This window comes from Synchiropus splendidus, chromosome 1 (genome assembly GCF_027744825.2).
Source record: "Synchiropus splendidus isolate RoL2022-P1 chromosome 1, RoL_Sspl_1.0, whole genome shotgun sequence".
Classification (NCBI taxonomy): Eukaryota; Metazoa; Chordata; class Actinopteri; order Syngnathiformes; family Callionymidae; genus Synchiropus; species Synchiropus splendidus.
The window spans coordinates 52776959-52802509 of NC_071334.1; the positions used below are offsets into that span (position 1 = coordinate 52776959).

At 42.2% G+C, this 25551-nt stretch overlaps 1 protein-coding gene across 1 annotated transcript in view; it reads left to right on the top strand.

Moving 5' to 3' along the window:
* The window catches only part of LOC128760812 (potassium/sodium hyperpolarization-activated cyclic nucleotide-gated channel 1), a 73114-nt gene that overhangs the window by 24763 nt on the left and 22800 nt on the right, over window positions 1–25551 (top strand). The window contains exons 3-4 of the mRNA XM_053868498.1: window positions 11493–11654; window positions 21032–21250. Coding sequence (XP_053724473.1) covers window positions 11493–11654; window positions 21032–21250 — 381 coding nt within the window. The remainder of the gene's footprint in view (window positions 1–11492; window positions 11655–21031; window positions 21251–25551) is intronic.

Consider the following 25551-nt stretch of genomic DNA (forward strand, 5'->3'; position numbering starts at 1 on the left):
AAGCATCCGATGATGGAGAGGAACTGCAGGCATCCTGTAAATGATGCCTCACGCAAATTAATAATTAGTAGCCAGTCAAGCATTCAGGCTTCTTCGACTTTCATTTCCCAGGAGTTAATGTTCTGGTAGATTTGCCGCGCCGCACTCCATCAGTCTGGCGTGATGACAACATCTGCTCTGAGCTGGCTTTAAATATAGATTGAAAAGTGCGTCATTGTTCCGATGAAACAACTCATTTGTCTCCAGAGTTGCTACCATCACTATTTGGCTTTTTTTGTGTGTGGAAGGAAAGAGGATTGTTTAAAGTGACTGATGATCTTTGACTGGAAAATGCTGCATTTAGATGTCAGGTCTTAACAAGCCAATGGGAGATTCTTTCGCCTGAGAAGTCTGCAGCATATCTGGGGAAATACCTACATGCAACGAGGAACATGTCAGCAAACTTGGTTTGAATCTCGAGCTACTGAAAAGACTGACTTGCATCTATGATGGAAATATCTCGGGTGTGTGTGCCATATGTATTAGGGAAGTAGTACAGAGTAAAAAAATACACTCAGATGACTCTAACTCCCGGGATGTTCTGCCCGAAACATTAATGCCAAAAATTTCCAGAAGTGTGAATACAGCTTTCGTCAAGTCATCATTGTTTTTGAGACCACCTAACCCGAGATCAAGCTCGGTGACCAGAGCATACAGGAAAAAGAGACCATGACCAAGACTTTTAGGGCCCGAGATAGGGTCGAAAACCAAAACCAATGAGAGGGGCCAGAACTACACCAAAATGAATACAGAATACAGAAGTTTTTTAATCATATAGACACACACATTCATGTTTTACTGCTAAAGAAATGGTGGCTATTTTTTTCAAAATACTTAATCTGACTGAAATCAAGACTGAAATTCTGTTATTGGTGAAAATTGGTGGTTTGTTCTGTAGTGAATTTCATCTTGCTCCTCATTGTTCTTGGTCTCAACTCAGGCTGTGCTCTAGACTTTTTTTCCACAGCACCATCTATATTTGACACTGTACTGTACAACAACATTAAAGGGCAAACAAACAAACAAGACAAGAGTGTTACCACACTCTAGTCTGTTGTTAAAAGGTATTGAAAATGGTTTCAACTATTTCCACAGCTTGGTTATTGATGAGAGTGGAGTGCTGGTGTGAGTGGGGACTAATTTTATTTATTTATTATTTCCTTAGTTTTGGTGACACCCAGTTGCAGATAGTTATTCTCACACCACTGAGTGATAAGGACTATGAGCTATAGGCTCAGTTTGAGAAAAGGCTGGAGAAATCTGTTCTGTCAGGTTATACATCATAAATCCGATTATGGCAGGAAAAAAAACACCTAGTTTATCTATTCTTTATCGGATTCGACATTTTAAAGTGGCCGATAACGTTTCTCTTAGATAAATGTTGTGCATGCCTAACAAAGTCACTGTTGGAATGTCAGATTTAGCTGGTGATCTCATGTGCAGCTTTGCTTGTTGTCATCATTTTAACCTTGAGATATCCACGGTATCAGTACTTAGATACACATATATCTGCAGTTTCTGTTTGTACCAGAGAGTTTGTACCAGAGAGTCCTTAACTGAATCCTTCCAGGTACAAGGTGACAGTATAACAACTGTTGCTGCAGTGCAGATTAGATGACGTGTGAGATTATGTGGTAGTAGATTATCTCCCTGTGTTTCCTCTGATGAGGTTGTGTGTTCTCCTGCAGTTTTTGGTGTGTCATCTGTCAATACCCCTGACTTGTCTGCATCTGTCTTCACAACCACGGGCTGCTCGCTTTATTTTGAAGAGCCATCTCATATTCTCTTTGAGCTGCAGAGACCAAAGAGGTTCAATGGCTCTTTTGAGAATGGAGTCTAAAATCATTCCGACAGGTCGTCTGAGACCCAGGGGCCTCGAGAAGGGTGTGTCCTCTCTGTAAACTGTGCAGGGACGGTTCTATCTTACTGATGTGAACAAGAGCACAGCAGGTCACCCTGTGCAATCCACTCAAATCCTTATGCCTCTCATATGGGTGCTAATCTTCCCTGGTGGCGCTCCTCACACAGCCACAACTCACATGCTATAAGACCCCCACTCCCCTTCCATTGCCCAACTTCGCTGCCACTCTTATCCTGTCCGTCACGAGACAATTATGGCTGAAAAAATAGTCACGCTTGGTTAAAAATGTGAAGTTAAAGCGACTTGGGCCTTGGGTTTGACACGTGTGATTTAGTTGTCACGCTGCATGTGACTGAGAATGTAATGAATAAAATATTTGTCTTTCTCCCATTTGTGTCAAGAAACAGGTTGATGTGCCATGTATTCTTCAGAAGTAACAATTAAAATAAAAAGTCACCCATTCACGCACACATTCCAACACCGACGGCAGGAGGGCGCCTGCTCAACCATCAGGAGCATTCAGGGGTTAAGTGTCTTGCCCTGGGACACACACACAAACACATCTGGAGCTGGTGAACCAGCAACCTCTCAGTCACAGACTAACCACTCAACCATCTGAGCCGCGCTGAAGAATCCAGGATTTATGCTCTTGCAAACACAATCAAAATAGAGGATTCCAAAATAGTTTGCTTTGTGTTTCATCTCCTTCATTCTCTTTATCAAAAAAATGGGGCTGCTTATTTATTCCCTAGAATGATGTTGTCAAATTATTAAAACTTGCTCAACCAGAAAATTGGTCACATGGGAGAACAGTTGTCCTTGAGCCATATGTTCACACTAACCAGATATATTTACTCTTCCTTGAAATCTTCATTTTCTGAAGCTCTCCTGAAATAAATTAATAAATACATTTGAATCAGTCAAATCATTCTGGTACCCTCAAGCCTCATTGATGTTTTTATACCAGTAGTACTCAGGTTACACATCGGTAGAACACCCAGTTGTGTCTTCCTGCACAAAGTGTAGGTTTTCTCTCAAGTTGCTGCGCCACCGTGACTTTGACTGTAAAGGTGACACCCCTCTTTTGCACTAACTAGGGGTGTTCCAATACCAGCACCGCACCAAACCGCAAGCCATGTCATAATGTTCCAGTTGCTCTTTTACAGTAAAATGTAAGTAATGTCTACTCATAGTGTTTTATTATGACATTTTCCTGGATTTACGTCACTTTTCATGAGCATAAGAGCCTGCGCCAACCCTAACTTGCATGAGAGTTGACAGCCCTGCCCCCGTGATGCACTCACTCTGCGGAAGGGGAAACACAATATTGGTGATGGGCAGATGAGGCTTCATGAAACAGTGTCCTTATTTTCAGAGAGATTTTCAATGTAACCTTACATCATTTTTAAACCAAGAGCACCATCGGTGGTCTCCGAAAATTAGGACACTGTTTCATGAAGCCTCATCAGCCCATGACTACACAATATAGCAAGGGACCATTGTATTAGGTTGCTGTCATGAGTGAGTCTTTGACCAGTACGAGTACCGCAAAATAGGCCTGTATTGGTGTGAGTACTGATGATGGTATCGAATCCGGACATCCCTATTGTTAACTTCATATCAAAATAATTTGATAGGATGTTAGGAGGGGAGACATGAGACTAGTCTTTCGTCTCATTTACACTGGAAGCTTAGAAATTCTTTATTTATATTCCCAAATTGGTCCAAAGACATATGGGCCTCGAAGTCGGTGCTTTCACATCAAAATTGTGACACGCTAGCAAAAGTCAATGGCTGGTTGTTACTGAGCTATTGAGCGAGGGAGAGATATGTGTGTGTGTATAATAAGTGGGAGGAGATGATGAAGTGCACATGTCCCATGTAAATGAATAATGCTTCACCTGACCAGCACCAAGGTAACGCAGCATTCCCTGGAATATATTGTTGATTCTTCGGGTGTAAGCTTACCCACAGTGGTCATTTCTGATAGAGCTGTTTTTTTTGTGATCAAACTGTTAGAACTACTTTTAGAAATGGCTTATTTAGCCAGTTCTCACTGGCATCATGTCCAGGTGAGCATTAAATGCTTCGTATTGACCGGGAGAAACCCAAGCTGTGTTGTTTTGTTTTTCTAGAATTCCGGATGATGCACTCCTTCTATGGTTAAGTGCTAAGTGCAAAGCTGCACTTAGCTCTGACGTTTTTTCTCTTGTAATAATTGATTTTTTTCCCCTTTCTATTGATGACTCAGAAAATGTAGTTTATTCAAGATGAAAGAAAAAAATGGTTTTATGCCAGCAGTAAAAGGCAGGAATACTATAGATTGTGCTTTTGGTATTTATTGCTTAAATCTATTGAATCTTATTTTAATTTTGAAGATTAGATTCTTTTTATCGTTGTTGTTGTTGTTGTTGATGATGGTAATGCTTGTGTGGTTATTTTTTGTCTCTGGTGCCTCAGTAAACACAAAAAAGAGGAAATCAATTTGAGTTTGAAGTCTGAAAGCACCCTGCTGCGGAGCTGCTGTCAAGCCATCATCAGCTTCCATCCAGTTTCCAAAGCCACCTGTCACAAAACATAGGGATAGTCCCACTGAACCACCAGCTTATGCTCATTTCTATCAAAGAACACGTACTGTTACAATCAAGGTTTGTTGTTATATTGAAATGCATTGATGGCATGAGGTGAAATCCGGTGACAAATGGTCCATTTGTACTGCATATTTTATGACATGTATTTCTCCAGCATGAACTTTATGGTTGCACACACTGACTTAGTATATCCACGTGCGAATCTTGGGAAACCAATGTCCAACTGCCTGGGAAATAAAGCATGAACAGCACATATAAATACATCAGTGTTTGGTTGATTGGTCAAGTTGGCTGTAGTCTGCTAACTTAAAACGTCTTGTAGAGAGAGAAGAGAGGTGCGGGATCTTATATAACATGCTGATGTTTCCACCCTACACCTTCATCACCGCTGATTCTCAGCACAAATGAAGTCTGCGTTAAAAACACATCAGAACGGCCGGGTCAGTGTGGGCTTCAGCCCCCTGAGGAGGCGGCTCTGTATGGTCGAGCACAGATGAAGGCAGAGCTGAAGTGTTAAGGTTATCACGCTCACACGACCAAAATAGATGCAGAGCGGGTGAGACAGCGGGCAAGAGAGTGAGGCTCACAGTGTACTGAGATGTGCTTAGTGGAGGAACAAGACAATACTGCTGACAGACACAAATGATGGAACGGTGGGTTTCCCACGGGAAGGGGCTGTTTGGAATGATTCAGTCTTCGTTCTGGCAGAAACAAGTCAAGTCCAAATATAGATGAACATGTAGTATGGAAGCTGGGATGTGCTAATGATCTATTTTATACATCGTTTCGTGTCGCTTGTTTGAAAATTCAGTAGCATCGTCTGCACATGTAGCTGGCAATAGTCCAGAAAGTTAGGGGGGAAAAAAAAGTAATTTAAATGATCATTTAAAGAAAGTTTTGAAAGAATTTTGAGTGTGATTACAGTGTTTCTGTCCACATCACATTGCTTGCTCCTTTAAAAAAAAAAACCAAAACATATTTAGACATGGCGTCAGTATAGGACGCAAAAGTCCACTTTCCCAGCAAGAATATACTGCATTATGGAATTGTTATTATGGGAGTGAGGAGGTGTTCGTTCAATATCTTTTTACTACAATTTCTGAAACATATGAATTGCAGAGATAAGACTTGTGTGGACAGATGCATGATTGATGTCAAATTCCTGCTGGGGTGACAACCTAAGAGACAAAGAGAAAGATACGCACTCACACAAAAACCAATAGAGTTTTTGGTGCTGTCCTTTAATCTCGCTGCATTATTTTTTTTTGCCGAGTGCTGAGGGGGAACCCAAAAAACGTAGGGTAACACAAGATAGATTTATTGTCTTGATGCTGTTAAGCTTCGGGCATTTGATAAAGAACAAACATATACAAGTGTTGCTCACTGTTTTTCTGATAGGATGTTCATTCAAAAATCATTGATATTCCCTATATGTTGACTGGCTATTTACTGAATTCACAGTAATTCCGTATGTATGAATCCAGGAATGACCCTCAGAACTGGTGAGTCACAAGCACAAAAAAGAATTCATTAGTCAGACTTCGTTTGGACTGTCTAAAGATTGTCTGCCTCCAAATTGCTGCTGAGCCTCATTATCTAAATGTACTTCTCTGCTGATGAAGAATCTCTGGCTTTTACTCAGGAAATCAATGTTTCCACAGCTTCGACTCCACTCAGATAGAACCCTTGGTTGCAAAGATGCTTCTCTTCACGCTTCTTCTTTCCCTTGATGTCGTCGTATTTGCATGTAGTGTGAATAGTGCCACAATAAGAAGGAGAGTTCACATAATATTCAAACTGTTTTGAAACTGATAATAGAATTATCATCAACAATTACTGTAACACACAAACTCCTGAAATGCTATTATAATGCAGGCCTAAGAAGTCGGTGTTTTCACATCAAAATTGTGTCACGCAAGCAAAAGTCAATGGCTGGTTGTTACTGAGCTATTGAGCGAGGGAGAGATATGTGTGTGTATAACAAGTGGGAGGAGATGATGAAGTGCTCACGTCCCATGTCCTATGAATAATGCTTTACTTGACCAGCACCAAGGTAACGCAGCATTTACAATTCACTGAAATATATCATTGATTTTTCGGGTGTAAGCTTACCCACAGTGGCCAGTTCAGTCTCAAGGAATTCCACCTGACTCACTTGTTCACTGGCACCATGTCCATTTCATTTAGCTCTGTCGATACAGTATGTAGTGCCGGCTTTGGTTACGATGCTGCATGCCCTGTTCCTAACTATAACTGGGACAGGAGGGTTTTGGTTCGGCGACCTCAAGATGTTTTTTTCTGATGATTTCACTTCATCATGCTGAGACCTTGAGACTGGCTGGGATAAGGATAAGCTCAGCTGAATCCAAAAACATGGATCCCAGTCAAGAAAGGTTGGTGTGCCAACTCTCTACTGGGAATAACTGTCTGCCCCTCACTGGAAGAGTTCCAGTATCTCTGTTGCTTGTTCTCAAGTGAGAGGAGGATGGAGCGTGAGATCAGATTGATTCAGTAGATTCCTTTGTCAATACCCAGGCCTGTCATGTTTAGGAAAGAGCTTAGCTAAAAGGCAAATGAAATTATCGGTAGATCCACTGTATCTTCCGACCTTCCCTTATGGCCTTAGGCTTTGGATAGTTCCTGGGAAGATAAGGACATGGTTTTAGTAGGATGGATCTAAAGCTCCTAACTGAGGTAGCTGAGGTTGATGGATGGATAGATGGACTTTTGTATTTTCTATTTCTACTGTCTCTGGCAGTATTTTCACTGCTGTCTGAAATTGAAAATAGCACTCACATGAGACTGTAAACCAAAACACATTATTTTGTATTTCAAACTCAACAAAATAATATTGCTTTCCCCCCAAAAAATCTAAATTCAACTGAACTTTAAATGACCCCAAAATATGAAAAGGTCAAACCGGATGTCAAGCAAGAGAATTCCATATTTTCCTGGAATCGTTTATGTCATCCTCGTGTGCAATAACCAGCAGTGGATTTAATCCTCAAAAATTAGTTCCTCGGTAATCCTCACTCAGGGGTCACTCATGTCCGGTTTGAAGACAGAAAGCACACGGTAATTGCATGTTTGCGTCCCTCAACTGACTGATGAGTAATTCTTGCTCTTGCTTTCTCTCGGTAATGTGCATGCATCAACTTGACAGTCGTATTCATGGCTTCACGAGTTCCATCGCTTTTACAATACGATGCGTATTGCATATAATAACACTCGCTTGTGCAAAATTAAAATATTAAAATGAAATATTTAACCCATAATCATGAGACTCAGTCATTTTCTTTTTTTTTTTTTTTTTCAAAATTGGCAATTGCGATTGAATTTCATATGCAAAGCATGCAAAGTCAAAGGACTCGAAGAACATGGCTTGTTGTAGAAAAAAAACCCACCATTTATGTCGACATTAAAGATCTTTCCAACTAGCTGTAAGCCATTTGAATGTTATTGAAAATGCATAATTCCAAATGTCACCCAGTACATTTACAGTACTGTGTAATTCGTGTAACCATCCAGATGACTGAGCTCAAGGCCATTTAATTTGAAATATTTCATTCAAATGTCACGCCATCGTGAATGCCATAATTAAATGATGGAAATGTTGGAATCAGAATCATGCTGGAATGCTTTAGACTGACTAGATGCAAACACACACAACAGCTGTCTTGTAGGTTTACATTCAAATCCTTCTTACTCCACTGCCGTTGAATGGATGAATGAGTGCCACACTGGCTGGACACAACAAGCGCATGACCTTGTGCTGCTATCACATCACATCTTGGCTGCTGATCTCTCCAGCATTAGAGGATTATGCCGACCTTTGGCCCCGTTGCTGGTCAAATATAAGCCTGCAGCACTTAATTCTAAGCCTATATTTTGCAGAGGCCATTCGGGAGTATTGGCAGTTCTTTTGGCAGTCTGTATTACCTATTACCAATGTGGATATGGAGAGCTTAAGGTGGCTGAGCCTGATCGCACACACCGATCGTGTGATACAAACACACAGATGGATAACCAGCTCGAAGGTGTGACAAATGTTCTGGATGCATTGAGTCTGTACTCTTTTCCTCTCCTGTTTTTATCTGCGATGCAATGAGTTGCTCAATGATTTTCACTGCAGGGGGCGCATGGTCGCACCGGTAACTGTGCACTTACACAAACCACACATTTCAGTTTAGACTACCCAGTCCGCACGACAACCATCAACACAAACACCAGGTGACAGTAACAAATGCAGATCAATATCCCAATGGCTCAACGGAAGTCCTCCCGATAGCAATCAATCGATCGGCTTTATTCATGCAGCACTTGTTTTACATGAGGTGACAACACATTGGTGAAGAACGTAAATCTCTGGTGAAAATAAACTAATTAACAGACTTACTTACTCTGACTGGGTGGGTTGGACTCGAAACTCAAACAATAAGGTAATTTGTTATTTGTGGTTTTTTTTTTTTGATGGGATGGGCGGGTCTTTCGGTTTTCATTTTATTTTTCCTTTTGTTTTTTTGTATTTCAAATTGCATTTTATATCTTAATAAAAGAATTTAAAAAGAAAAAAAAAGCGGCAAACATTTTATACTTACAGTAAACTTGGAAGTGCATGTGTTTTAATGTATTGGGGTTGGTTTCCTTCTTTCTTTTTTACATAAAGTTCCAGAGTGGACTAACATTTTAGTGGATGGTAAAAAAGCTCTGGGGGGCTCAGTAATACCTCATATCACTTCCTGCTGCTCACATTGAGAGCTATTAAATAGCCTGCACATCTGACAGAGAGAGCTCACGGACGAGCACAGTTTAAACATAGATTTCAATCTCATATGCTTGATATTTTACACTCCTTACTATGGACCATTCGTGTTGAAGTACTCGACACATGACTACCACCAACTGACCCTCACAGACCTTCCGATATGAATTCCTCATCCTCCCCCCTCTACTCCTGAATATGAGCCAATGAGTTCAGAGGCTTTCCGCTAGAGTGTAATGATCCATGAAAATGCAAAAATCCCCCATACGTCACGGAACTATGACCCGTTCAATAGATGCAGGCTTTTTTTAAACTTGCTCTCATACTCTGCATTTGGTCTGTTGCCTCGATGTGCTTATTGACCCTCTGTTCTTGCGAGAAAGTCCTTTGTTTATTGACTTATACCATTTTCCTCAACTTTCACAAAATATATGAAATTCTACCCTGACTGAGTCGGCCTTTTCTTGAATTTCGTAGGTCGGGTCTATTTTGCTTTTGGATCCAACATCTGAAAGCCTGGAAGAAGGAAAGGCCGCCTTCCTGAAATTCTTGCTTGTGACCTTGTCTATATACAAAAAAATTGACCTCCAGAGTCTGTGGATCAAATTGAATCCAAAATGTATTGTCTGTTAGAGTCTTAATTTATCACATTTTATTGGTCATTACCCCATCAAGCCTCAATGACTTGACCCCTACACCTGCTGGCTGTGTCTTGACCTTGAAACTCTCATGTCTTTACTTGAACGGAAGTTTTGGTGCTGTCTGTGATGTAACTGTACATGACCCTTGTCAGTCATTGCCATTACACGGTTGCCTCTGACAAGATGGCCCTAGCAACGTTATAGTTTACAATGCCATCTTTACATTATTCATATCTGCTCTTGTCCTTGCAACCATTCGTTGACTGTCTGTCTCAGTTGTCTAGCCAGGCCTAATGTTTATGTCATTAAGTCACCAAAGTGTAATGAATGTGAACACACTCTCTCCAACAAGCCGAAAACGACAGCTACTTCTGCTAAATTAAGAATTAAGATGTAGGCAGCAGAAGAGATACTGGGTGCGTTGAGACAGCTCTTCTTCAGCTCGGGGCTAATTTTAGCCTTTCAGGGCAGCGCGCTATTTCTCCCTGTGGATGAGACGAACCATGAAGGGATCTGAGCATCAGATCTGCCTCTTGTTCTGTCATCTGCTTGGGCCGGGCCCGGCCACTGTCCTTTGTGCAAAAAGGTTATAGAGCCGCAACGATGGCATGAGGTAGAGCGATTCAAAGGGCCCACAAATCACAGGAGCTTTGGTTCAGCTTGAGCGATAGATTTGGGCATGAATTCTGTGTCAGCGTCACATTCTGGGAACAACATTTTGTTTACATTGTGGTGGAATAAGAACTGCGTAAATATGATTCGTGGCATCTAGGATTTGGTGGCATAGCAAACCCACTTTGTTGAGTGTTACTATTTAAGTTTGTACGAGTGTGTTTGGGTGTGTGTGTGAGTGTGTGTGAGGCCTTCCAACCAGTTCACCGCAGGGACCAATTAAACGCTCATTAATTTTGTGGTCAGTCCAATAGGCAGTTTACGGGGTATGAATTGCCCCGTACTTAAAAATACCCTCTTATTAGCCCCGGAAATATCCATCCGTCAGAATTATAACTGGAATAAGTTCATTAGGCAAAACCCAGCAATCTGCAGCTATCTTCCGCCACCACTTTTTGTCTGGTGGAGATTGAACTTAATTTGGAGGGAGATTATGGAATAACCAACCTGGGAGGGTGTAATGGGATTCTCATGCTAATGAGAAAGGCTTTATTAGCGGCAGAGTCGACCAGGCATGAGTCAATTCTCTTCTCCGAGATGCAATCTAAATGAAAGCGTTGCTCGCGCAGATGTGCTTACTCACCCAACTGATGACTTTTCATTGTGAAGCACCGAGTGTAGATGCTTCAACAGTTTGGGTGATACTCTCGCGGCTTTAATTTGAGGGGAGGGTCTCTGTGGTGTTTCTTCACCTACCGCATTGGTGTCAAACCCAATCGCTGTGGATCCTGTGTACAAATATGTATAGTCAAGGTCAACAAGTGACGCCACGATGGCTCTGTATCCTGAAAAGACAGAAAGCTATGTAAGGTTGACATGTCATGTTTCCACAGACACCGTGCTCAGGGCAGCCGTAGATCAAGATATTTGAATGATGCAAATGAGATCTAACCCTGGCTTTCTCCCTCTCTTTCGTCTTTTTGCAGATTTTCCATATGACCTATGACCTGGCTAGTGCAGTGGTAAGAATATTTAATTTAATAGGGATGATGCTGCTTCTGTGTCACTGGGATGGTTGCCTCCAATATCTGGTGCCTCTGCTGCAAGACTTCCCCCCTGACTGCTGGGTGTCGCTAAACGGTATGGTTGTAAGTATTGCTCTCTTTTACTTCTCTTTGTTATTTAAAAATTCTGACAGGTTGCCGGAAGATTTCATCTTTGTCAAGTCCGGTTATTTTTCATACCTCATGCTGATTTAGAGTAGAATAACCTGCACCAGGGAAGACCAGCTATGAATTGAGTTCATGGACACTAGTCTGATTTAAAAATAAAAAACCTGTTAGAGATCAGTCACTCCAGTCTTTAACCCAGAGCCCCAGTTACTCCTCATGAGCAGAAGTGAGGTAGTGAGACTCCGGATTTTTACTGATCATAACAGGAGCTCTTGACAGAAGCTTTGCCTGTTAAGATCAGATGTGAAATGCCATATGCTGTGCTAAAGTCGCTGCACTAGCTTCACCGTCATCCCTGCATATGGTGAGGTAAAATGTTTCCAGCGATGACACACTTCCTCAGGTGACGTTGGCAGGGTTGTTCTGCAGTGTAAAGCTCTCAATTCTAATGAAGAGCTGGCCAGAGAACAGTGACTCAAAGGAGGCAGCGCGTGGAGCCGGGCCCTGCGGTGTGTTCTTCATCGCTTAGGAGGGGGTGCGAAGTGTGTGTTGGCATTTGCAAAGTACTCTTTGGTGCGAGAATGGCATGTGTGAATGCCATAGCTTCTTTGTTACACCACACTGGCACATTGTTTACTGATACACTGTATATCATGAAGTAAAGTGGTCTTGAAGATTATTATGAAACAAGGCCAGGATTAAGAATAACTGAGTTGTTCTCTGACAGTTGTAATATCTCCATAGTTTATTGGTAAAACAAAGTGTACCCAATAAGCAGAAATATAGAAGTCATGTTTTAAAGCAATGAATTGGTGGACACACTGAAACACGCGGCACCTGGTGGTTTGGAACGAATCTGTTTCCCTGTGCTTGCATGTTTGTGTCAGACACTCTGATTTTCTCCCACTGACCGCAAACAGGAATCTCTTGTGAATTATGTCTTGACCTGATCAGGAAAAAAAATGGAACAGCACTATTAAAGTTAGACAAAATAAAATGTTATCATTTTGCGTTAATGTTTGAAGTAATCATAATATTGTCCAATATTTGAATGGCATGGACTTATGTACAATTAATTTACTGATAAACACATGATTACATTTCTTATCATATCATTATCATTTATTTATATTTTTTGTCATATTTCTTCTTGTTTGTTCAGCTTTTCAGAAATTCAAAACAATGTCAACAATGTGAATTCTCATTAATGCGCGTTGTTTGTTTCTACTGACGGTGTACCTTCACTGCTGCCTGTCTTTCTTGTATTGGGGGTCAAATGGCATGTGTCTGCTGGTCTGAGAGCAACGTGAGCGTGCACTAGTGTGAAAAGAACTCCTGGGTAATGCGGATTGTAAATACTTCCCTTTGAGCGCTTATGCCATCTCATCTCTCTAGCAGACATTTGTGCTCTCCACATGCCCACTGACTGTAGGGAAGCATCAGGCTGGGGGGTGCAAATGTCGACTCTTCTCATCATCACAGTGCTGTCTTCAATCCTCTAGTCCATCTTTACTTCGCGGCAACGAGTTGCCTACATGGGCACAATTCAATCAAACTTGTTATTCATGCGACTTGACATTATCCATCTCTGTACGGAACACAATAGCTCCCCTCATAACTGTCACAATGTGTCCTCGCTAATGTGGTGTTCAATTATTGCCTCACAGGAGGCAGAGAAACACACCGTATGTTAAAATCCGATGTGTGTCAGGACTACCATTCATTGGCTCCTTTTCGGTGACGAAGCTAAGAAAATCTCTTTTTCACCCTCACAAATAACATGAAAGAAAGGCTGTCCGTTTGCAGCGCATTTGTGGAGTTTGTGAACGTGGAACTGGCGAGCCAGTCCATTTACCACCAAAATCAGCCCTGTTTGGATTTCTCTTTTTTCCTGTGCAGCATGCTGCTCTGTCCATTCACGTTTGCTTGTCCCCACTTTTAAAGGTTTGAAAGGGTTCTCTCAGCTTCATTGTCAACCTTTAGTCATGTAGAGTAAAAAGGGATTTGGAAGAACACCTGAAATACATATCCTTTGATGCATACTGAAGGTTTTGTCAGAGCTGGGAAGAAAAAACATATCAAGGCCGCTTGGGGTAGATTCCCATCTCAAAAAGGGGCAGTTTTCCTGGGATATTCCGGAGCATGTATACATTGTCATTTTCCTACTTTCACTCTGTCTTCATTAAGGCTGGATAAATACAAGATTATTGTCTTGTGGCCTCTGCGCCATATCGTGACCGATCCTGGTGACTGCGCTTCGATGCTTAATACGCACCTGAAGTCACAAAGCTTCACCATCATTTCTGTGTGGTAGGTCTGCTGCTTGTGCTCAGACTGAATAAAACACTTCACTTCCATGAAGCTAATCGATACGAGACGGAAACTGTGTAAGAGGCTAATTTGCCAACCCCCCGTATGCCGCAGTCATTTGCTCGGTGGAAAGCCACCGCCACATCGGGAGTTTGCCGATGAGAGCTAATCTATCTAATATCTGTGGGAAGCTGGCCGGCAAGTTAGTGGGGCTGACATGACAGATTTCTTTAATAAGATGAGTGGAAATAGAGAGTGCAGGATTATGTGCTTATGTACAGATCAAACTGAAGCCAACGTTTACGAGTCACCACACTGACACTTCACTGTCAGACTGAATTGATTTTGGCTTTATGTTTTTACTGCCAGCGTGCACAACTGAGCAGCACTTCATGTTATATTCGCAAACTGTGGGACAACAATGTAGAAATGTGTGACCACCTCTGAGAGGATGCAGAGGTGACAATGTTCACTAAATTCACAGTGAAAAGCTCTCTGAGATGCGGGATTCCGACTCTCGCACTGTCATGATGCATCAGTGTTCATGAACTAAAATATTTTGCAAACTTGTTCTATCTACTGCACTGCATGTATGAACAATGAGTCTGCCTGTGCTGTCATCACTGCTGATTTTGAGTTGTCTGTTTCTGTTGCGGTGGAATTTCAGTGAGAGCCGCAGCAGATACTGCTGAGTGGTGCAGTGCAGGCTGCAGGACTGTTATCGTCTTGACTAATGGCCTGAGAGTAGCTTCTTACTCTTAGCGGGCTACATTTACTTAAACACCAGACAAGATAATGCTGCTGTCACAGTGTTGGCCTGGGTGAGAGGTTGATGGACTGTTGCTTCGAATGCATGTAATGTGTAATTGTTCAGTTGCCTGGAGGAAGCGTGTGTTTGGCAGCACTTTGTATTTAACGCACTTCTAAAGGGTCGTGTGGCAGGGTGCTGAGCAGAGGATTCCTGTCAAATGTGAGCTTTAGTTGCAGACAGATGGAAACACAGAAATCAAGTCCAGCTGTGCAAAACTGTCCTGCCAAATAAAGCTGACATGCTTTTTTCGTTTCCCACCGTTTCGCTCCTATTCTTCGAAACAAGAGAAGACGGAAGGTCAAATACCGTCTGCTTGCTTACTTGCTCATATTATTAACTATCAACTATCAACTGCGCCATGGTGACAGCAGTTTACACAGGAGTGTCGGCTTCACTTGGGTAAAGGCCAACTGAAGGGGCTAGAGATGTTCCACGCAGGCTGACATCTTTATTAAACACCAAGGTCTTCTGTCTGGTAACCTTTTTATTGACAATCCTTCCACCGCTGACAGCATTTGTCAAGCATTTTATCCTATGCAGAAATCCACGTTAACCCAACAGGCACTATGGATGCTTCCCACAGTTCTAAAATATACAGAGGATGAAGGATGTATGATCTCTGCGAAGGACAACCAACCCATCTGTTGTCCTAAGTAGCTTGCATTGCCCTCACTTCTAGCGGGATTAATCGCGAGATAATTAATTTAAGAAATGTATCAGTTTTAGCTGTAAAATAGCCGACATCCACCGCCCATTCTTCTAGGGGTGTGACGGTATACGTACTCAGACCGTTTTGTGTGGTGGGTACAAGGTGGTGCCGTTCATTCCCAGATTTTAGTGGCTACGAAGGTCCCCCATTTAGCCACTTTGGCAATGTAGGAAACTGTTTAGTTTGGAACCATCTTCACAGTAGAATGATGTCAACGCTGCGTAACAGGGGCGCTGAGGTGAGCGAGGAGGCAGGTATTAACACTGTGTTCTTTGTATTACTGGAATCTATCTCCATATCATTGAAGAATCATTTTGTGTTCAGACAATTACAGCCTTATTCTTATTTATTTTTATTTGGAGTTTTTAGTGCGCGTGTTATTGTTATTTAGTGTGGAATTCCCCCACTGTGGGACAAATAAAGAATATCTAATGTAAACTACTCTAATCTGAAAAGTAGCCTTTTGATGCTGCGCTTCAGAGGAAGAGACAGAAATGCTGAATGTTTATTAAAAATAAATGAATAAACATTTGTTTCCCTTGCTGTACCAAAAATGTACGGAAACAAAGCTTTAAAACTGAGACCCGTTGAAGCCCTTAGTTTAAGGAGCACCGTCCCTGAAGTTCAAAGCACATTTTGTTAAATTATTTGGTACATTTGGTTGGGTGACTCAAGAAAGTAATAGCAGGGCCTACTCAAAGAACAGGGTGAGACTTTGTGTATCCAGAGATGGGGGATTATTTCCAACAGAATTGTCGGGACGACATGCATGTCTGATAAGAGAAGGCACTCAGAGACCGTGATGCTGAGATTTCAAAGATGACTACTGCGCTCGGTTCTATCAGCTGGGTGCCTGAGTCAGAGCAGAGATTTTCTTTTTTTGTCGGCTTTGCTTTTCTTAAAATGAATTTTCTTCTTTCTTTGGTGGTTCATTATGGGTTTACGGTTTTGCTCTCTGTTGTATTATCACCTACGAAACAAATAGGTCCAATAAGATCGTAATGACATAAAAAGGTGCAAATTCCTGAAGCGTCCAGTGTTGGCACAGGATGGGGAGGATCCTCATCAGGATAGCTAAGAAGGCATTAACCTCAAGAAGACAATAATATTGCAGCGGAGCCGCTAGGCTGGCCAGCTGTACTCTCCGAGCCTTCATGCTCACTAACATTCCGAACTGATCTTCTCACTTCATCACACAGACTTGCAGAGACTGCTGTGCCTTCAGTCCACAGCGACGGAGAACATCTTATATTCTGATTATGTAATTGTAAAAAAGATACTGTGAGTCATATTATTTTTCAAGACTATTTTTTCCTGTTTTACAGCAACTAAATACATGGCTCCCCTTCATCATTGAAGTACCAACCTACATAATGGTACAGGCTTTTCTACGAAACGTGCATCTGTCGTGTTGTACGACGTTTTATAATAGGTTCATACAGTAGTGACAAGAATAAATAAAATTATAACAGAATAAAGACTAAAGTAACACATAATGAATGAATCAAAAGTACCTCAAACGAGACATCTTGTTTCTCTTTGGAGTCAGTTACATCAACTTGTAGCAGAGAGTCGGTTTCAATATGATCTACAAAGAAAAAAAAAACAGGTGAAAATAAAATAGAGATACCGGAGAGATTTTTCTGTGCAGAGGCACCAGAATAGCTACTGAATCATGGGTGGGTCACTGGAAGTCCAGATGAGAAATGGCTGTGATTTTGGCTGTTTGCAATATGAGCTCAAGAGTTCTCTGAGGTCAAATCCCATCATTTGCAGCAGAGCATCCTGTTTCTCTCATAGCTATTTGTTAGTGTCATACACAAGTGATGACTTTGGGTGCCACACATTGCTGGGATATGGCGGTGAGTCATCCAACTGCTGCCTGGCCACATTCTTGCTCACATCACATGCTGACGGTGCCACGGCATTGGCTTTGCCATTCACCAAATCCTGACCCGGGTTGGCACAGCAAGTCAGCCTCTACTATTTCTGCCTATTTTGAACAGCCTCTCTCGTCCCCACTGTCCTCTTAATAGTCCATTAAAAATCTGCAAACCAAAAGTATTCTTTGTCCTACATGTTTCTAGCCTGAGTCTGCTGTCCTAACTTTCTCTACGAACTTTTCTACATGAGCTGACCTCCTGTTTTACTTGTGTCTGATGGGCCTGTTTCTAAAAATCTTCCTAACCATCCACCATGGCAGTGTAAAGCTTCCCTTTCAGTCTCGCTGCTGCTCTTCAGTCACATATCACACCTGTCGTCTCCACCCGTTCCTACCTGCCTGCACTCTCCTCATCTCCTCGCTCTGAATGACTGTTCCCGAACTGAACTCGACTGTTTTCACTCCTTCTATTCCCTGCAACTTTACCGACCTTGCCTCTCTCTCATTTACATACATGTATTCAGACTTGGTTCCTCGGATCTTCATTCTTCTTCTCACCATCTGATACCTCCTCGTCTCCGTTTGCTAATCTTTACTCTCAGATCACTATATTATCAGCAAACATCATGGTCCATGGCGACTCCTCCCTAATCTCAGTCTGTCCACAATAATATAGAACAGGAACGGGCCATTTGTCTCCATCCTTCCTTCCTCCCTTCCTTCATTCCATATACTTATATACCATCCGAAAATACTTTCCTGAATATGCACACACATATACACTGTGCACACACTCACACCGGGATTGATGAATCTGCATTACAATGCTTCACAGCGTCCTAATTATTTATTCTACATAAACAAACATGAGAGGGAAAAAATGCCCACAGCAGCACGGGCTGTGACGTCAATTGCAAAGCCCTCTGTGGCCCATTCTACAAACAACAGGCCTGCATGACAAGCTCAATATATACTTTAGTACTTTTTGAATAAAGCTTGTGCCGAGTCTGTTGTATCTGGTCATCTGAACACCAAACACACACAAGGACAAACAGCGAAAAGGTGCAATGAGTCACAGAGAAGTGTCTGGTATCGTCTGGCAAAACAAAAGTCTGTCTCCTCATGCGTATGAACGTGTGAGCACAAACAAGCCAGCGAGCTGCTCAATAAACTGTTACTTACCGTACCAGCCAACATGTGTGACGGACATCACATTAATTCCTACATGGTCTGTCGGACTCTTTTTTTCTTTTCCTGCCTCTCCATCGGTGTTTTGGAATTCTGAAACAAAAATGTACATTCATGCTGGTGCAAGTCCATAGCTGCAAAGTGAATAAATGTAGCATGTTCTAAAACAATGCCATTGTTGGTTTAACATTTGCACCTGCCAAGTCGCACAAACAGAAGTGCATTATCAAAGCTGCCAAATATAATCGCGAGACACTCACTAATCAGCAGAGGCAGCTCATTAGCACGTGGTGAGTCATCCGCGCCAGAAGACGAGATGTACATTTACACATCGCGAAAATTCAGGTCGACAAGCAGCGTGAAGTCGATCACAACAGAAAGAGGATGTGATTATATCTTCTGCGGTGGCAAAGCAGTGATCGGCTGCACTTTCAGTTGATGCTAGCTCGAGACAGGTGAATTGTTTTGCAGTGTTGTTTCCTCCTGGGTGACAGACAGGGACGGGTGCTGGAGTTGGTGTCAGCATCTGGACCGTAGCTGTTCACACGGGTTATGTACCTCAGCAGACACCAGTCCTGATCTTATATGTTTCAGTTTTCACTCAGAGTGGAGTTCTAAACGTACGTTGTTCTGAATGTAGTTATGCAAAGCAACTGCAGTAGGAGCAATTCAATAGCTCCCCTCCCTGCACAGTTCCCGCCAACTTACAATATATCAACTACCTAAGTGTGACATCAAAATCGTCTTCAACTGTGAAGTCTCTACATGAGTTTGTTTTTTTTCCTTACACGATTGAAGGTACCGATGAGGTTTATAATGGACCAAAAGGAGTGGTGCTTTCCATTTGTAAATTAAATGAATTCTTGAATTGAGTGATTTCTTTTTTTGTTGAGAATTTATTTATTGAGAAATATAGGTCTATGCTGGATCCCTCAACATTCTTTCACTGCCCATTTTCTTAACTGTTGCCGTACGTCTTGATGATTGTGTGTTGCATGTTTGAAAGGTGTGTGTGAGACCAGGAGGATTAAATCAGCCTCACTACGACAGTAAATTCCTGGAATGATCGAACCCTAACCTGCAAATGTTGTATTGCGCATTTTGCAAACAATGTCTGTGTCACTCCCCAATTAATGAAAAAAATGAAATCTCAGTTTCATTTTTCTATTTAAATTGTGTCGCATTTTACAGATCTGGTGTCCGCATTGTTCACTTAATCTTGCGCTACTTTTTCCGCACATCAACACACATTGATATACACATCTTGTTGTTTTAAGGCAGCCTAAAGGCGAGTCAGATCATGTGGAAATTCGGATTCAATGAAGACAATTTCCTTCTAAAACAGCCTAGAGCTGGATTGGAGTTGCTGTTCTCGGTTGAGTCATCAGCATTCCTGTGGCTATTTACTGCTATCTATTTCCATGCTCGACACCAACAACACTGCCTCGTTAGAAAAATGTAGTCACAGAAGAAGAGCCACACACAAACATTCGGTTTGACCGGCCTTAAGTGGTGATTATGACAAGCATTCGCTGTGGCGTGACTTCTCTCATGCACTTAGTTAAGGTCTTGCATTGATGACCAGAGAGTCCGACCACTGGACAAGGCATGAGTCTGGTTGTATACGTTCATGAATTTGTTTCATGAATAGAAAAGTGCTTTTGTATCCAGAGTGTCAGTCAGGCTTTTTGGTGTCTGATGGTAAGGAATTCCATGGGCAAGGTAAAGTGTAGCAGTTCACTGAGGTATGTCATTGTGCAGTTGGCAGGGCTGTGAAGGTGAGGAGATGTTTGTTATTGATTCGCTGCTAGACTGGGTTCCATTGGAGCCATGCGGTTGATGTGGACAGTGCACATGTGGTGACACTGGTGACAGAGTATATATATATATATATATATATATACATTTTAAGTCTGTGTCACAAACAACTTCCTTCATCTAAGTTTCTAATCGAAATGCATACTTCTTAAAGTGTCATCACACCCAGGATTACAAGTAAGCATATCACGTGTGCATGGAAAAGTCTGGGTTGAGACAATTCAACTGGCAAAAGATACCTTCCTGTAACGGTCCTCCAGGCTCTGCTGCTCTTCCTGCTGCAAATGAGATCAAAACACTGCAACGTCTTGTATTCCTGCAAAGACCATGTGGTTTAAAGGAAATCACTTCAATCACATTTAAACAATGCCAGCAAGCATGAACTTAGTTTCAACCTCAAAAGGAGGATGATGTGTACGAGGCAGGTAGCTGCTGGAAAGTGAGAGTAGGGAGGAAGTCAAGAGAGAAGTAGTGTGCAGGAAGTGCAGTTACTCAGAGTGGGAATTAGCTCAGAGGCATGATGCCGAGTGCATGTACAGTTGAAGTCCAATGATCCATCAATGAAGAACTTTTCCTTCTGGTCTTGCCTGGCAGTAACTTCCCCCATCCTTCCTTTGTCTCTCCTGTCTGTGCAGAACGTTTCCTGGGGCAAGCAGTACTCCTACGCCCTTTTCAAGGCGATGAGCCACATGCTGTGTATCGGATACGGAGCCCGTGCGCCTGTCAGCATGTCGGACCTGTGGATCACCATGCTCAGTATGATAGTGGGCGCCACGTGCTACGCCATGTTTGTTGGCCATGCCACAGCTCTGATCCAGTCGCTCGATTCTTCACGGAGACAGTACCAAGAGAAGGTAAGATTGTCGTGTGGTTCACTTACCAGGAACACATGTTCACAGCTTCATTATTAAGAATACATAAATGAGCCTAGCTGCATATCAGTACAAGATATTCAGATAGACTTAGACAGCAGCGTAGTAGTAATAGTGAGAGTGCCAGGTTGTTACGTGACTGTCAATGTTTTTCTGTCAGTCTGGTCATGAAAATAAACGAAAAAAACGATTTTAATAAAATGAAAGCTGGCCACGACTGTGCAATATTTGCCCATTTTTACATGATTTTTCACAGGTGCGACAATTCTTTTAACTTTCCTGTTCCTCTGTCATATCACTTCTTGATTGGCTGCGTTTCCTTGCAGTTTCCCGTTCTCCGGGCTTCTTCTTCTTCTGTGTTAAATTTCCAGTTACAAGAGTCTGACCTGTCGTATATGGACGTATAGTGTGAGCAGTCAGATTGCATCCGAGCAGCGAGAGAACAGGAATTGTGAGCAGTGAAGTGCGATTCACTCATACAGTATGGGAAGCAGCAGAATATTGCGATCGAAAGAAAAAAGTGTCTGACCAGCAAATCTAAACTATAATCCGTTGATCAGATGAAAACATAAAGGTGGCGTTATAATGACGTGAGCAAAAGATAAAATGTTCTCCGTTCAATGCTGCTGCTCATCGGAGGCATGAGTGAAGGAGGTCTTCGCTGCATGGACCTCCCCACCGATGGGCTTGGCTTATTCAGATCACATTATCCATGCAATGACGAGTAAAGAGGATTTACTTCCCCCTGAGCAGATCACGTGAGGTCACTGGGGTGAATCGTTCTTTGACATGATAATGCCTGTCATCGACCTTGGATTGGAAATGTATTTGTTTAGCGTCGTTTACATTTTAACAATGACGGGTATATGCTGTAAATTACTATTGGTTTTGCATTCTATGCACAGAATTAGTCATTTTTATTTAAACTGTGGCTCGATACATAGCAAATGCTAGACATACATTTATTTTAGGGCAACCATGATGGCTTTAAGCTCATGGCACAGTAGCAGGGGGTCATTGAGCCCTGTTCTGAATTCCAACCCTGGTCGTTCTGGGGTCAAAACCTGCAGGTCTAGGTTCACATACTCACGGTTGGGGTAGCGCTACGTTTCGTCTCTGAGCCACCAGGCGGCACAACCTTCACTCAAGCATTTTATTTTCATGTGGCAGCCTTGCTTCATTGTCACTGGCACCTTGTGGTACTGAGCCACAAAGGGATCGGATTATTTCCAAGGCATCTCAAGCACTGACTAAAGTACCATTCACAGTGCTATTGCCTTCGTCATCCGACTTCTTAAAACATTTGGAACAGACCAGCAAGTCTGCTCATGTGTATTGACTAACTATCATTAGAAAATGTGCACACAGTCTGTGCTTTCATTATTAATCACAAATTGTGGATTCAAATCAAATGTGTATGAATCCATGTTTTAGCTGGGCCTAAATATTCTCTTACAAATGTACAGCTGCTTGCAGCATTGTAGCCTGAGGTTAACTCTCAACCTGCTGTAACCAGTTGAGCATTAACCCTACAATATTGTGATAATTCATGTATAATTCATATCATATATGTCAAAGACAGTTGTTGCAAATGATTCCCCTTAGAGTAACTGGAAGTAAAGGGAACCTCTCTTTAAAAAACAATTAATAGATGTTTTTTGTCTTTTTTACATTAGTGAATATTCATTGTCCGCCATCCAATTCTGCTTCATTTAGGAAGCCCCTTTTAGGGCCAGCTCTCACTCCATCCCAAGGCCGAGGGGACCAACCAAGCGCTCATCCATTATTCTAGGGAAGGTTGTTGCCATAATTCTTATCAAGGCGTCAACAGTCACCTTGACTGCGTGTGTCTGTGACGGACTAAAATACCTGTTCATTAATTTACAACATGAAACACAGGCGTAACCTTGTCACTGTTTTGCAGTGTTCAATAGAACACAGTGGAACATTTGAGGTCATTTAGTATGGTAATTAAAACCCGTCTGTCGACTGGAGGACGTTGTAATGTCATAAAACATGCAGCACGCCAGGGCCTGTTCATTACCTTGCGAATCTATGACAACATTTTGTTTTTCAAAACCTCTATTCCAGACCAAACTGTGTGTTCATGTTGGAGGGAAAAATCACTAACTTATAAGATTCATCTGGTTCATTGGCCATATGAAACATGGACAAAAGAACATGTTTAAATGTGTCCCATGACTTAGCAAATTCTTGTTTACTTCTAGTCACGGTAGACTGTAAGAGTTCAAATAGATTTTACATAAACAAATGTGCAAATGAGAAAATAGTCACAGCGATTCCTTACTCCCTCAGACTAGCTTAATCATCCTTGTTGTGAGCCCTCATTAATAATATATGGTCATTTGTTGTTTCCCTGTCTCTTGTCTGCATGACTAACAAATCGTTCGAATGGCAAGTGGTTGACTTAACGCCCTTTTAGATCAATAGTGTATTGATCCGTTACATATGACTGGAAAGTTGCCTCGAAAGAACAATCAAAATTTCAAATAGAGACAGCACGAATCCTCATTTCATGAAATTCACGTTGTCAAAAGCGACTGGAGTTGCCAATGTCAGAGTTCATCACGACAAAAAAAAGCACAGACAGCAGGTCGCCCAAAGCAACCAAGTCAGGCATTGGAACTCACAGTCCGAATTAGTGACATGTCCATGCTCTGCAATGATGTACATCTGCTGGGTAGCGCTTCTGCTGAATCTACAACCTACTTCAGCTAGTTAACATCCCCCCTGGCATCGAAGTGACAGATTTGAAGCCTGGAATACCATGTTCCTGTAACGGCGCCCCAGTGTGGAGCCAGATTCAGCCCGATTTTACTGCTTGGCAGTGCACGAGAGAGCGGCGAGCTCCAGAGCAGCATGAGATGAGTGCAGGGTTCTCGGCCTTGGGTCAGTTCATGTCACATGGCCACCGGCGCTGTCAGAGAGACGCACATGGAGTGGTAAACAAGCACGTGGGGACGTCCTGCACACAAGAATGTTGTCTAATAAGCAGATCATTTTACTATTTTTAATCACAATTATTCTGCCTTTCTTGTTTCTTTTATCAAAAGTACAACAGTGGCTGATTTCAGTTAAGGAAGATAATGAATTTTCTAGATTAAGAAAGAAGCCAAATGCAATTTAAAGATAGCGTGGTGTCATCCTCCTGCTGTGACGCCTCGATGCTGATTCACCCGCAGCAAACTTCCAGCTGTGTGTCATTGCTCAGCAGTGCAGTCATTCTTGCTGACGCTGTGTGTCTCGCTATGAACGGCTGGAAGCCAAATATAAACTTCATTTAATTACTTGGCAGCTCTCAAATACTCATAGGCTAAAGAAAGGTTACGAGTCTGCAGTTTCATATTTTGACCTTTCACGATGTTTTACACACCATTGCATTGTTGTTTAGAGCGCAAAGGCTTGTACAGAACTCAACTTCAAGTGCATTTTATAGAGTAGATTACATTATATACAGAGAAGAACACTTCCAAGTATTTCATGAAATCCAATGGTACCACCAACCACGCTGGACACCTCGGTGAAAAGATCCTGGACTGGGCTCCTGACAACACTCGCAACTTCTCAGTTGAACTTAAAATAAATCAGTTTCCCACAAACAAAGCCGCAGACTCTTATCACCTGTCTGCAGCCGGGAGAAAATCAATTGAGGTGGTATTGTGACTCGAGGGTCTTCGCTCTCTGTGACATTTTCCATTTTGTGGCCCTCGGCGCGAAAGGCAAGCGACCAACCTCACGGGTGCTTTGTATGTAGCATCCAGCCGTCATGACTGGTGGCAGGAAGAGAAGGGACGTGAAAGGGCAGGTTGTGTTTGTGCAGCGCACACCTCTCCAGTGCTATTCTTGTGTGAGTTGTGCGCAGAATTTCAACGGATGTAACTTTAGCAGGCACCTTTCTCTTCAAATAATTAGTAAAGGGCAAGGGTTTTGAGAAATAAAGTGTTCAAATGTTCATTTTGTCGTGTAGTCTACAACAACTTCAACTGGACACTTGCTTCACTTAGATACTCCAGTATAGTCAATATAGACAATATGGTTGCGTATGCAGCCAAGGGGTTGAAGTTTCATTCATTCTTTGAGATTGTTTTCCCACTGCTGCTGTATTCCTACTTTCAAACTCAAACCCCGTGAGCCTAATCTGCTCTTATATAATGAGGTATGATATAGCGCTGGCTCACCATTATGCTAAAGATATTTCATGCCATAGTACACTGACGTCGACATGTCAGTCAAGCACCGCGACAGGCGGCCGCACTAGTTTA